The following is a 15,544-nucleotide window of genomic DNA, read 5'->3' as shown; positions in this document are numbered from 1 at the left end:
GAGAGATAAATTGAGATATAGATGGGGGGAGTAACAAGGAGTGTGCGACCAATATTTAGAGAGATAGAGATGAAAGAGAGAGAGTGTGGGAAAGTTTGAGAGAGAGAGAGAGAGAGAGAGAGAGAGAGAGAATATAAATAGAGAGATAGAGAGAGATGGAGAGATAAATTAATTGATTTATATAAATTAAAAGAAAAATTCAAATATAACTGTTCTAAAATAAATTATAATTTTAATAAGATAAATAATTCTAAATTAAATTAACTTTAATAACCTTTAATTATTATTTGTAATTTTGTAAAAAGAAATAAACAATTAAAAAAATAAATTAAACTTCAATAAAAAATAGAAATAAAAATAGAATAAACTAAATGCAAATTTAAAATATACAAAAATCAAAATATTAATAAAAATAATAATTTAATATTTTTTATAATATATAATAAATATTTTTAATTAAAAAATAAGTAAATAAAAATATAAATATATTTTTTTAAATTAATTAGATCTAAAATTTTAATAAACCACATACTTAAAAAATATAATTAATAGATTACAAACATCGTTAACATTAATTGAATCACAATGCAAATCCTAACCTTAAGATTTATCATATCTTAAATGATGCATATTATAGTTAGTTAGGGTATGTTCTTGCATTATTTAGATTAGATCTTTAGATATTGTATTGTTCTAATAACTTAACTATAGTTATGTTTTTTTCTTTTTAAATTGGTTATAGGTAGGAGACAAAACAACATAGCCTCCATGAAAACAATTCACCCTAGTCAAGGAGGAGGGCAACCCCCACTTCCAAAGCAATGGCCCCAAGCCACACCACAAAAAGCCCAGTGAAAGGGCCCCCTTCAGCAACAACAACTGCTAAGGGAATCTCCAACCCAAGAAACATGGGGAAGACCAAGAAGAAAACAACAAGAAAAGCACTAAGATCATGGAGGGCCACCCACATCATAGACCACTCCTTCCTTGCTTCAGATCCTCCATCTAAAATCAAAGGCCCCCCCTCCATTGGGTGCACCATAAAAATGACCAAAAACTCCTCACCAATGAAGAGGAACCAGAGTTTCACAAAATCTAGATCCCAAACCAAAATAGAGGATTGATGGCCAAGGGAAAATATATAGCCAGTAACCAGAAAAGAGGACCAAGAACTAAACCACAATTGTTGTCATTCAACCTTTCTTATCTTCATCTTCTAATTCTTCTGCATCTGCCTATCCATCCTCGCTAATAATAGAAGAAACACTACCTCATTCCTTCCCACTCATTGCGAACCTTGAATGTTGTGTTGTTGACAAATGATACATTCAAGTATATATGTTAAGCACTTGTCACTTCTTTAGTTTCACTTTCCAATGAATGATGCACTAATTAGAATAGTAAGTTATGCATAGAATAATTGAAGCTTTTTGATGTAATTATCTCATTAAAAGGTTATGTATTAGCTTTCTTTTCCTTTCAATGAATCACTGATTTTCATGATGAATGAATAAGTAGCACTTTGTTTTATATTGGTTAGTTAACATAATTCAAGAGTAGGAAACTTAGAAAACTAGCAACTTTTAATATAAACAATGTCTCTGGCTAGTGCTTATGAGTAATGTCATTGTGATTGAGCTACTACATTGATCACCTAATAAAATTGGAAAAACGACATCTATGAAATCATCCCTATAAATCACTAGTGAGTAATAAGGGACATTGTGAAGTTAAGATCCAAGGGATAGGAAATTCTAAATAGATTGAAAACCTAATTTGATAAATTTTAATAAACCTAATGTGAGTATTCAAATTAATGATTTTAGTTGGATTTAACTATTTTTTTTATTTTGACACATAGGATAAGGGTGACTTGATCATAGGATTAGGACCTAGTGGAATTAGGCAAACAAAAAAGAGGCCAATATGTAACCTTTTTACTTTATAAGCTTCCCAACGTTTGTAGTGACCACAAAGGAATCATCTAGGATAATGACTTTAGAAAGGGTTGAATACCAACTATATAATTTACATCGAATTTAGTTAGAAGGTAGAACTACATAGTTCTTGATCCCATTTAAAAGAAATGTATATAAGCAATTTAGGGATGGACTATGTCCCTAGTACGCAGGCAATCAAAGATGTGATTTTTGAGGGGTAAGCATTATAGTGAATAATTACTCAAGATAATCATTGAGTGAGGGGGTTCAATTATTAACATAATAATAGAGTAAAAGATATTCATACTAAGGAGGATTAGGGAGGATCGCTTGAATCCCTGAGGCCACAGATAGAATTTTGAGGTGGGTTTCAAGCTTGTATATACGATTATTTAATCTAAGGATGATGACCTCGTTCCACTTCCAATGGGAAGTGTAGTCTTTAAGGATGCAACTTAGGACTCAAATGGTTCCAATGAGTCATAATAGTCTAGCAAGAGACCATACTTATCCCATGCTTAAAGAAGATATGTGTCATATCTCAATTATGTGGATTCTATCACAAATGAACAAATACCTAACCTGTATGCTTAGATGTTGTCTTGAATTGGACTAATAACTATCTTGTATGGATAGGAGTACCCAAGTATACCTATGAATGAATAGTTATTAACTTAAAAAAATAGTAAGTAATTTAGCGTACATATATACAACATTTTGATAAAGCGGACTTCATGCATTAGATCCATTGTTTTTTAATCCTTTAGCGTTATGTTCAAATTTTACACCTGAAATGTGAAGCTAGGCTGACACTGTTCGTGGAAATTTAGATTGTTAACCAGAAAAGTCTTCGACACTTTACAAGCATCATTCCATGCATTAGTAAATGCCTAAAAAGAATTAGAATATAAATAAGATACAGTATTTTGGAGTCCTTGTTAATAAGATGTAAACTTTCTGTTACTCAAGATAGAAATGGTAAAAGTGGTAGTAAATAATATCTAATATTAGTAACAAAAGAATAAATGATAAGGGGACCTCAGTATTGTCGTGTGCTCCACTACCCACTGCACCGTAATTTTGTACGTTAAAGATTATTCCATTACTAGCCTGAGTAGCATCCAAAGATATTGTAGGAACCCTAAGATATCTATTACTTTCTGTGAATGACTTGGCTTCAATAGCCATGATGATAAATGTAAGGCCAACAAGTCCAAATTCTTCACATAAATATTTTGACCTAGTTGAGCCATACATCTCATTAGAATTATAGCCAGTTTATACTATATTAGAAATTGTTCTGATTAATATTAAGTTGTGACTTGCAGTGAAGGGGATATTGAGTACTTGTTTTGTTGACACATAATTTAATCTGCTTCTCAATTAGTTCATATTTGTGGGAGATCGAATTATATATGTTGTAGCCAAAATATAGTTTTAACTAATTGATAACTGAATAAGTTTTAATTAACTAATTGATGGCTGACTAAGTGGGCACAATAATGGTAATATATGTTGGCAACTAAGATAAATATAATTTCATTAGTGGAAATAGTCAAAATAAGATCCAACTTTAGTCTTAAAGGTGAGTTAGATACTTTGTTTGATTAGTTACATTTTTTATGTTTGATATGATTTTATGTGAACGTGTAATGATTAGATAAAATAATTAAAAATTTACAAGATTCCAATCTGTAATCTCTTTCAAAATGGTCATACCTATCACAATGGTAACATTGAATATTTTTTTATCTCTATAACTATTTTATCTATTGAATTTCCTTCTGCCACCAATGGCCTCTAGTCGTCCAATTTCAAACCTAATACACCTTCCCATTACAGCCTTCAACAATTCTCATCTTTAAATCCCTTTCGGTAAAGGCTCCCCTATTTGTACTATCACTGTGGATATTTCCAACTCTGAATCACCCTCTTAACAAAACACCATTCCTTTGAAAGATTGCATCTAAGTAAATTACACACTCAAGAGTATGTTTACAGACCAACTCAAAAAGCCCTCTTGAGTCCTTTAGTTCCTCTAGAAAAGTGCCTCAGATGCTTCTCCTCTATTCTAGAGGTATTTTTGGGTGATAAGATTTTAGACTGCATTTATTATTACAAAAAAAATGTTCTAATCAAAAGATTCAATCAATTGTCATTGTCTCTCATATTATTCCATGCCTAGATATTTGTATATTCAAACCCTATGGTGCTAAGTAAGATGGATATTTATTCTCATGATTGTTGGTTCTTTGTTATTTAATTTGATAATACTAATGATAGGGATGTTTTCCCTTCTACTGTCCTCTACAAATGGGATTCTCATTCTTTATCTCTGTACCCTTGGACACCATCATTTAATTCCCCTAATTAATCCTATTGAGGTTTCCCTCACTTAGGTTCATCTCTCTCACCTCTCATTGCACTTTTGGTGCACTGCCACCTGTGAATACAAAGGCAAAAAATTGGGTAGATTTATCAAAGTTGACCCTAATACTAGTCTCTTCCTATTGAACACACTTCTAGATTTAGAGAGGAAGGGGGTGAATAGGTTTGGACCTGAAAATACTATAAGTTTAATCTGTTAATCTTCAAAAACATAATAAGTAGTAATGCAACATGAAACCATAAAACACAATTCATAAGGGAACACTAGATTTATGTGGAAACCCGTAAACAAGGAAAAACTATGGTGAGGGTTAACTACCAATATATATGATATCATTACAATTTATTTTAAACACTACCATTGAAGCACACTACCACCTATAAGATTTGCAAGCTAAGGTCTACTATCTAAGGGCAAGATACAAAGGACTTGTAGGATTTATCCAAGGTAAGATACAAATGAATTCTAGGATAAATCTCACTACTCAATGGAAAGATACATGAACATCCATAAAATTTGAGTTAGTTAAACGAAGTCAGTGCCCAACTATGGAGTTCTCCATGAATCTTTGTTACAAGAAAAAAAATCTAACAACAATCACTTCCACATTCACTATCTTTGCATCACAAACTTCTATAATGATAATAACATGAAATAATCTATATATCATCTTCCTCGCATAACTACCACCAACGACACACAGTCACACTAATTTGATCTTCTATATATACCATCTTCATCTCTGCAAACATCAACTAGGTCAACCTAAACAAGGGACAAGCATAACTCCTATCAAGGTGGCCACCAAATATAATTATGGTGATCGTGATCCAATTCAAGACTTAGAGAGGACCTCATACATCTTATTACATATCTATAAAATCAATCGTCACATATATTTCCAACACTTCTCCCATATCTCCTTCACAAGGACCTTGTTGGATGTAGACCTCTACAAACACCTTTCTATTGAATTTTTTCTTAGAGTTGATGATCTCCAATGGAAACACTACTTGGTGTATTAAACGATTTCATTCAAATATCATCATATTTTTTATATGGAGTAGCTAGCCACTACCTGTCGTCATAGGTCTTGACTCCATTCCTCTCCTACTTAGTGGAAAGATGTTGATTCGTGTCATCTTTCTAATTTTCTTATTCTCTTAGAATCGGAATCCTCTTCACCATCAAAACAACATTAACAAATTTTGTCCTATCAAATAATCCATTAAGCATCACATGGGGAAAATAAGCCAAAGGAAGCGGTGAATTTGAAAGAAATTGTTATATTCAAAATTTCTCTTTTTAAGAGCACAAATCAATTTTGTCCTATATGAAGTTGTATAGGTACTATAGGATACTCTTGTATAGGAAAATTGAATTTTGAGACTTGTACAATTGGTCGGAATCTTGTTTTTCTCTCATTTTTTCCATAAGGGAATTCAAGAGCATTTGCAAGGGGTTCTGAAATTTTGAATTTTGTAACTGGGTGGGTAAATTAGCAAGTCTGAGTTGGAGCAATAGAAGGTCATTTTGTCTCATGAACTAGGCTTTTTCATGAATGTATCATCTCTTTTGAATAAATAAATAATATTTACTTCAAATTGTGGCATCTCATTTTATATGAATTGTTTCTGTTAAGGATTGGAACATTTATCTTTACAATTTATCTTGTAGAAGTGAATTATGTTTATATGTTCTCTCTAAGGAAGGGATTAAATGTTGTGGATGCATTTCAGTTAATTGAGAGGTTTAATAGCGATCATTAAGAAGAATTTAGAGTGATTTATTGAATTTAATTGATTTCAATCATTAATGTGTGAGGTGTAGGTAGCTAAGTAGTTAAAGGTTTGTGAAGATATTCAACATTCTCACAATTATGACTCTCTTTCTTGGATTAGACATTGATCTTTGATAATTTAAGTGAATTTTAGGCACCATCTCAAATATTATTGATCTCTTTTCTTTTCTATTTGTAGGAGTAGGTGTAGGTTAGATCTTTCTCTCAATTATACCCAATAGTGATAAATAACCATGGATCTCGCCAATTCAACATTAAATTTAGGATAATCTAGTTGATGCTCGTTGAGAGCAATCTGCATTTTAGCAATATTAGTCCACTTTATTACAAATTCATTAATATTGCAAAGGGTCACCCCCATACATCTTGCAGATCCTAAAGTGTAGATCATTTCAACCTTCTGGTTAAACCCATTTTGCTCGTCACTTGTCTAAAATTGATGGATTAAGATTGGCTATCTTATAGGAAAATCTAGATAATCAGTTGGAAATACCAACACTACTGATTCCTTGTTGGATCAATCAGGGGCTCTCTCAAGTAATCGACTTTTTCATTCACTAGCTCCTAATTTCTCTTTCCCTGGACTACCATATCCCTCTCCTAGGTTTAGTGGCTCCTCTCCTAGACTCTGTTGATGCATCACTTGATTTAGAAAACACTATTCCTTTCTCTTCGATTGTTAGGGATTCTGTATGAAGAGTTGTTCACAAAAATAAAAAAGATTCATTCTATAACTTCTCATAGATATCACATTGTTCCTCTAATCTTGCTTCCCAATCCCATTTTAGATCTCTATATGTATTTATATTTCAACAGTCTGGCCTTGTTGAAAGTGTTACTTATGTATAAACTTTCTATTTTCTCTTTAGGTTTTTTGAATGTCATCTAATGTATAGCAAGTCGGGGCCCTTTCCCAATTACTTTAATTAAAAACATTGGATATTTGTCTTATCAAATTTGTCTCTAACTCTTCCTCTTGGATTACTTCATCTTGTGTTTCCTATTGAACAATTCTAATTTTTCCTTTCCCTTGATCTTGATTATTTTGGAGCTAGTGTTGACATCTTCCATCTTTGAAATATGTAACTTAGAGGAAAAAAATTTATCATTAACTTCTAAAGATGAATCTCTCAATCCTTCATAATGTGAACTAAGATATCTCACAAGGTTATCATACTAAATGATAAACAAATCTTTCCTCTCTTCAATGATGATGATACAATTGTTCCACCTTGTTAACACATTTTTTATCATAACTTATTTGTTCATAATTTTTCCTAGAGTAGCCATTTTATTAATGAAATCGTTTAACCTTACATATTAATCACTCACATTTCAGCTTCCTACATTTTTTATTTTTTGAAATTCCATTTTCAAGGTTTGTATCTTGACAACCATGATCTGGTCACTGCGTTCATAAAATTCTTTTATAATCTTTCAATCATTCTTAGATATTTATTTTATATTCTTTCAAGCAGTCTTAGCTATATATGTATCTAAAATTGATGGAAATAAGCTCTTATCAGGAGCTATTAGAATGTGCAATAAATCTTGTAGATTAGTATTCTTTGCCTCCTTAATCATTTTATCATTGGCTATATGTTATTCCAATCAACTGGCTCTTAATACGTAATTAGTTTTTTGCATAATGAAATTTTAATAAAATCACTTAATTTGCTGCCAAATGAGGACTTTTAAATACAATCCTAGATAATATTGGTAGATTTATACTTAGAAAATAAAAAAAGACAAATTTTTTAATACACATATTTTACAAAAAGGAAATATTAATTTTCTTTGCATACACCGATTAGACAAGAAGAATAGAGGCGCATCAAAATGTCATTCAATACATTATTTTTCATGACATAAATAAATCAAATGAGTTTACACCATGCCAAAAATAGAAAACAATACTAAAAAATATATTTTATTACATTATATACACTAAAGCATGCTAGAGAGTTTTATGGAAACAAGCTAAACTATAAAATAATTCAGGAATTGTAGAATGGCATTGTATGGCACTCAACCCTATTGGAATTATTGGTTTCCAACACATTCTTTGTAAAGTTCTTCTCTCATATCTCCTTTGTACTCCTTTATATATTATTTTTGTTCCCAAGAATCAATTTTTTTTATCACTAACTATTCTCTATATCTTTCTTTTACACCTTTTCCTATCTTCATTCGATATCAATCCTTCTATCATATAATGGGCACTTATTTTATCTCATCTCCTTTCCTATCTAAAACAAATGGTAATGCCAATAATTTCTCTCCAATAATTTTCAAAAAATAAGCCTTCATTGAAGTTAAAGTTTGCTAGAAATGAATCATTGACGAGGCATGCAAGACTAGTTTTTAAAATTCATTGAAATCACTTATACTCAAACTTTTATACGATATAATGTTTATAAAATTCATATGAAACTAATGATAACCCATGATGAAAGTGAGTAAATGATTATAAAATTAAATATTCCTAGTTTCCCATGGTAGTCAAACCTAAAACATAGCTAGGTTGTGTTGTTAGGGCACAAATAGTTTTAAAAAAAATGAAGTATATATGACTGTTTGTATCACAAAATTATGACCAATCAATTTTTGACATGTGTACCATCATTATTTGTCATGTAATGAGATTATATAAATCCCTAATGTTATGGATTTCTATAATTCTCTTTTGATGATGATAGGTCTCATGGGATTGTCATGGATCTCTTAAGACTTTCATAAGTATATTAAGTTTTTAATAGGCCTCTTGTGTCTATCATAGATATCTTAGAGCTATCATATTCCTCTTATTCAAAGGATTACAATTGTTATATAAGAAAGGAATGGTATATGGATTGCCACCAATAGAGCCACTTAATACAACATGTGAGAGTTTCATATTGGAAAATAAACATAGAAACAAATTTCTAGTTAAGGGGTCTTATAGAGAAAAACATCCACTTGAGATAGTGCATTTAGATCTTTGTGACCAATGCAAACACCATCCATAAGTGGAAGAATTTATTTCTTGACATTTATTGACCATTTTAGTAGGAAAGTATGGGTTTATTTTTTGAAATATAAATAAAATGTATTTCCTAATTTTAAAGAGTTCAATGCAAAATATGAAAAATAAAGCGGTTACTATATCAAAACATTGAGAAGTAATTAAGGTGGTGAATACATCTCAAGTGATTTTTAGAATTTTTGCAAAGAAATTGGCATAAGAAAATAATTTACAACAAGGTACACTCAAAAAAATGGAATAGCGAAGAGAAAGAATATAACAATTATGGAAATGACACGAAATATGGTAAAAGAAAAACATCTACCAAATGAGTATTGGGATGAATCAGTTGCATGTTTGGTATACATATTAAATAGATGTCCAACAAAAGTAGTGGTAAATAAAACACCATAAGAAGCTTGGAGCAAAAGGAACCATAATGTAGAGCATATGAGAGTTTTTAAGTGTGTGGCATACTTATTGATACCTCAAGAGTTTAGAAAGAAACTATATGATAGAGGAGAGAAGTGCATATTTGTGGGATACATTGAACAATCCAAGGCATATAAGATATACAATCCTATAAAAGAGAAGCTGATAATAAGCCATGATGTTGAATTTGTTGCTACAGTTTAAGAAGAATCATGGGATGGAAGCATAGATAAACCAACTATAATTGCAGCTACTGCTCCACAAGAGAATGAAACTCAAGTTGTGAATCCATCTACACAAACAAATGTTCCTACAACACCTACAAGGGCACATACCATTCCAATTCCTACTACTCCAGCAAGTAATAATAGTAGTGAGTCTTCTAATCCAACATTTGCATCACTAAGATAAAGGTCCATAAACACTTCAAAGAAGAAATGATATATGATGAAATACAAGAGGCCAAAAATGATGATTTACGCTCTAATTTTGCATTCTTAACACAAGATGATCCAATTTATTTCGAAGATGCCATTAAAGATGACAAATATATTACAACCACGAATAAAGAAATTTGGTCAATAGAAAAGAATCAAAGTTGGGATCTAGTAGAGCTTCCTAAAGGAAAGGAAGTGATTGAAGTTAAATGGGTTTACAACACAAAGTATAATGCTAATGGGAAAGTACAAAAAAAAAAGGCAAGGCTATTAGCTAAAGGCTTCACACAACAGCCAAGCATAGACTACATTGAAACTTTTGCACCTGTGGCAAGATCAGATGCCATTAGAATGGTCTTATCTATATCAGCTCAAAATAATTGGAAGGTTTACAAAATGGACGTTAAATCAACATTCTTGAATGGCATTTTTGAAAGAAGAAGTGTATATAAATCAACCACCCGATTATGAAGTTTTGGGAGATAACATAAAGTGGACAAACTTAAAAAGACACTGTATGGCTTGAAGCAAGCTCCTAGAGCTGGTACAGTATGATGGATTCTTATTTTGTGAACAATGGGTTTAGCAAGTGTGGCAATGAACCAACTTTGTATGTCAAAGTGAATGATGAAAGAGATATATTGATAGTTGTTTGCATGTAGATGATTTGATACTCACAAGTAACATGTCAATTAACTCATTCAAGGCAGCCATGGAAAGAGAATTTGATGAGGCTCATGAGATAGTTTCTTGGGATAGAGGTAAGTAAAAATGATCAAGGCATTTTTATATGTCAATATAAATAGAGATATACTAATGATTTACTGAAGAGATTTAAGATGACAAATGTGAAACCAACCCCTAAACCAGTTGCATTGGGTTTAAAACTTAGCATCGATGAGAAAAGTTTGTGTATTGATTCAACCTTATTCAATAGAATAGTTGGCAGCACCATGAATTTAACCGTCATAAGACTAGATATCATGTATGGGGTTAGTCTCATTTCTCGATTCTTATGGACAAACCAATGGAATCATGTTGGAAAGTTGGAAAAAGAGTTTTAAGGTATATAGCTGGAATAAAGAGCTTTGGAATTTTGTATACATCTTCCAATGATTACAGATTGATTGGATATATGGATAGTGACTGGGGAGGTAGCATGGATGATAGAAAAAGCAATTCAAGATATATCTTTCATCTAGGATCGGGTGCTATCTCTTGAGCATCAAAGAAACAACCAATTGTGACACTCTCGTCAACTGAAGCGGAATATGTTGCAGCCACATCAGAAGCTTGTCGAGCAGTATGGATGAGAAGAGTACTTTCAGATTTGAGGCATCCACAAGAAGAACCTACAAAAAATTATTGTCATAATAATTAAGCAATTTCTTTATCAAAAAATCAGCTCTATCATAAACGAAGCAAGCATATTGATACAAGATATCATTATATTCTGGAATTGATGAACAATGTTGACATATATATTTGGTTTTGTAGGTCAGAAGAACAACTAGAAGATATTTTCACAAAGCCGCTTGCAAAGAATGTTTTTGAGCATCGTTGGGAAGAAATTGGTATTGCGAATATATACGACAGTGAAGATTAAGGGGGATTGTTGGCATATGTGGACTTCCACCTATGCACATTTAATTTCCCTTGCTGCATTTTGTTCATCTACTCCAACCAAGACATTTATTTCTTCTTTTACACTCTTCGATGAACCTAGAATTGTCCATTTTTTGGTGCGTTTTCTAGAAGCTTCTCCTATAGCCTTGGATAAAACTTTGTTTTGAAAGGGAATGCAATGAAATTTTTTGAACAAGACAGGAATACTCTGTTCTTATGAATGTATAATGAAAAAGAGAGCACTGACAACTTTGCTTTGGCAAAGGGCATTAATATAAACCGTCACTTGTTTTTTTATGTTTTGTTATTTCTTACTGTTTGCGGCAATTTAGCTTTCTTTCTACCCTTCAAAGAATGTTTCTAATCGACAGAGTTTGATTGATGAGTCAAATCAAGAAATTTTTTCCCAAGTAAACAGTTTCTTTCCCATACCATGAATTTGTTAAATCCAATTCTTTTAATTTTGAGAACAAATGGATGCTTCCCAAAAAAAAGTTGTCTTGTTTTTATATATCAATCAATAATTCTCTCAGGAGAACTTTTTAATAATGTGAAAAAATTGCGAAATAAATTTAATTATTTTTAAATTAAGATTTGCCATGCAAATGAGTGTACTCGAACATTTAAGTTTAACTAAAAAAATTTAGGTACATTCCCGTTCCCATTATCTTTGGAAAAGAAATGACAAGAAAAATATTAAAGCCAATGGCTTTTTCCATCAGCGGAGATCCAACTTGTTAATTGCTAACTGTTCTGAAGACTACATTACTTTTCAGGGAATTAAGAAAGAGGTTACTGCATTAGAGACAGCTTCACAGCTCTGTTATATCATTGGCCATTGTTGCCCAGACAACGTGAAGGAATCGAATTTCCACCCTGTACGTTTTGGGCATTACAAGAGGCTTGCGCCCCTGAGCCAGTTACCAAATCTATTTTCTCCATTTTTATGCCCGTGCAAGATCCGCTTTGGCTGCACGACAATGTGATTCCGTCTTCTGTTGCTGATGTGCCCCTGATATTACTGTATTCTACATTACTGATTTTCACAGCAGAACCCTACATCAAATGAAAAGGTGAACTCCGAATCAGATCTCAGTTGTATTGAAAGCAAAAACTGAGTTTAATTAAGGATTTAGATCAGATGTCTACCTGAGACTTGCAACCAGACCCAGTGTCCCCTGTGTCGCAGTAGAATTGGTTAATTATTATTGGGTTGCTTACGTCTTCCATCTGGACATTGTCATATGTTATATCACTTGCCACGCCAGAACCCCCCTGTTATATCATAGACAGTTTGTCAATGAACATTTCAAATAGTGTAACCTATTGAAAATCCCATGAAAATAAAAATAAACAATGATTCTTGTAGTTCTCCTTTATTGCAATTCTATATTTCATCTATCCTCAGCATACAGAAGTTTTTTTTTTTTATGTTATTTTTAAAACAGCAATGATTTAATTTGAGATTATTGAAATAATTATTATACCGGCCATGTCTTGATTCTTAATCCATTCGTTGTTGATGTCAACTTGGCGCCGTTCACGTGAATCGAATGGACATCTGCTTTCGTGTTTCCTCTTCCAAGACTTCCAATGCTGCAAAATTATACAAATAATATAAAGAATTTCTCATGCCTAACATATTTAGACAGACATAAATTATTATTAGCTGTTAAGGGATTTGTGTTTATTTAGAGCGTTAATCACCTTATTCCATGGCCTGGACCGCATGTGATATCATTGATGTTAATATTTGAAGACCCATCACCTATCCCCACACAGTCATCTCCTGCAGTCATCAAACTTCCATGTACTCATATTTCTCTATTCACATATAATCTCTGCTATTTAATATTATATTTAAGAATAAAAGAAAAAATCTGAGATCATAATTAATCTATGATATGAATTTTTTTAATTATAATAGTCGCATCCATTTTCTTTTATCAGTTTTTTAACTTGTAATCAAATAAAATCATTGATGTATCATAGAGTGTACTTTGGTAATCAAAGAATGTTACTGATGAATCATGAAATATAATCCAAACTATTTATGATCCAAAATATTTATCACTAAGACAATTCACCCTTGGAAATTCAAACAGTTTATTTGAAACAAAATCTGAAAATGAAAATATTTGCCACTTCCTCATTCCTTTACCTGTTCCAATAGTGGAATCTTTTATGACTATGTTTGTGGATTGGAACGTATCAATTCCATCAGTGTTTGGGCTGCTTTCTGGTGCCTGAATGGTAATACCCACGATCTGGACACTGTCACAATTTGTCAATGTGACATGAAATTGAGGACTGTTTGTCACCTTCAGTCCACTCAGTGCACTCCCTTTCACATCATTGAATTGAATGGCCTGTGGAAAAAAGAAAGTCATATGATATGCATCTATAATTTTAGCGCATGTAAGTAGTTTTTTCCCATGCTTTACGGACCTATTTTTATTCATGCTTTATGGAAGATACTCGCTGCTTTCTGTTTTATTCCTGTGTATTGAAAAACAGCTGTTGCTTGCTTTATTGTAAGTTAATTAAAAAAATAACTCCGTTTTTACAGGCTTTATTTATTTTTCCTCATTCATCTGCAAATTCTGTTTGAAAATTCAAACTAGAACCTTACTGGGCTGGTTTAGGTAAAATTTTACATATATTAAGGTTCTAGTTTAGGTAGTATTTTACATATATTCTGTATCAGAAACTAGAAACACACAAGAGAAGTTCAGCAGTGTAAATGGTTACTAACCGTTGGTCTACTTTTATGTTTACCCCACCAATTACTTCCTTTTCCGTCAATAGTGCCCTTCCCTGTCAATGTAAATTGTTGAAGATGCTCGAACAACAACCACACATATGTGCTCTTCCAGCTGCTCGGATTTTCTGGGGCAACAATAGTTCCATCGACCTAGTAAAATAAAAATTAAAAAATTGTCAGGAGTTACTACGATATTCTCGAATCACTGCACAAAATTACAGAATGAGGATCAAACATAGAATTAATCTAGAGTTTGGTAAACTTTGAAGAAGGATTACTATTCTTACTACAAATACAAATAGCATAGAACTATACAATTTTTCGACAAAATGAGATGTATTAAATCCATTGGTTTTGAATCCTTTAGGGTTATGTTCAAATTTTACACCTGAAATGTGAAACCAGGCTGACACGGTCCCTGGAATTTTAGATTGTTGACCAGAAAAGTCTTGCCACCTGGCACATTCAAAGTTGCAGACGACGCTTTACAAGCATCATTCCATGCACGAGTAAACGCCTGAAAACCATTAGAATTTTAATAAGACATAAGATTTTGGAGTCCTTAATAATAAGATGTAAACTTTCTGTTACTCAAGATAGAAACTGTTAAAGTGGCAGTAAATAAGATCTTAATGTTAGGAACAAGAGGATAAATGATAAGAGGACCTCAGTATCGTCGTGCTCTCCATCACCCACTGCACCATAATTTTGTACGCCAAAACTTCTTCCATTACTACCCTGAGTAGAGGCCAGAGATATTGTAGAAGCCCTAAGATATCTGTTACTGGATGTGATTAACTGGGCTTCAACTGCCATGATGACCAAATATAAGGCCACCAAGACCAAATTTTTCACATGAAGATTTTGACCTGGTCGAGCCATTGATCTCATTAGAATTAGAGCCTAACTAAGATTCAGTCAAATGTGAATTAGGGAAAGAGACCTAAGGTATGAGTGAAGGAGATGAGTGAGCGTTAAATAATGCCCGTTTATACTATATTAGGAACTATTCTGATTACTACCAAGTTGCTACCTGCAAGGAAAGGGATAACTTAGATCTTGGTTTGATTTACATCACAAGTCGTGAGTCTTTGTTAGGTCTACCGTGTGTGGTAACAGCACTCTTTCAGCACATGAATGGCTTTGGAATG

At 32.4% G+C, this 15,544-nt stretch overlaps 1 protein-coding gene across 1 annotated transcript; it reads right to left on the bottom strand.

Annotated features, from left to right (window-relative positions):
• Positions 1–12,457: 12,457 nt before the first annotated feature.
• On the bottom strand, positions 12,458–15,284 carry LOC131070533 (polygalacturonase-like). Its single transcript, XM_058006097.1, has 8 exons — positions 15,060–15,284; positions 14,782–14,910; positions 14,385–14,543; positions 13,791–13,998; positions 13,337–13,418; positions 13,117–13,225; positions 12,779–12,904; positions 12,458–12,685 (listed from the first exon to the last, which is right to left on the bottom strand). Exons 1-8 carry the CDS (start codon positions 15,282–15,284, stop codon positions 12,458–12,460), a joined length of 1,266 nt encoding a protein of 421 aa, XP_057862080.1.
• Positions 15,285–15,544: the final 260 nt, after the last annotated feature.

The sequence above is a fragment of the Cryptomeria japonica genome, unplaced genomic scaffold (genome assembly GCF_030272615.1).
Source record: "Cryptomeria japonica unplaced genomic scaffold, Sugi_1.0 HiC_scaffold_467, whole genome shotgun sequence".
Lineage (NCBI taxonomy): Eukaryota > Viridiplantae > Streptophyta > Pinopsida > Cupressales > Cupressaceae > Cryptomeria > Cryptomeria japonica.
Note: the sequence above shows the minus strand (reverse complement) of the source record. Positions and strands in the feature narration are given on the sequence as shown.

What these genes read in the sequence shown, in the direction of transcription:
- LOC131070533 (XM_058006097.1), bottom strand. Translation starts at nt 15,284, where the DNA reads ATGAGATCAATGGCTCGACCAGGTCAAAATCTTCATGTGAAAAATTTG. An exon ending in AGCCTGGTTTCACATTTCAG is followed by an intron (nt 14,544 to 14,781) that starts GTGTAAAATTTG and finishes TTATTTTACTAG; the next exon opens with GTCGATGGAACTATTGTTGC. An exon ending in TAAGAATCAAGACATGGCCG is followed by an intron (nt 12,905 to 13,116) that starts GTATAATAATTA and finishes ATGATATAACAG; the next exon opens with GGGGGTTCTGGCGTGGCAAG.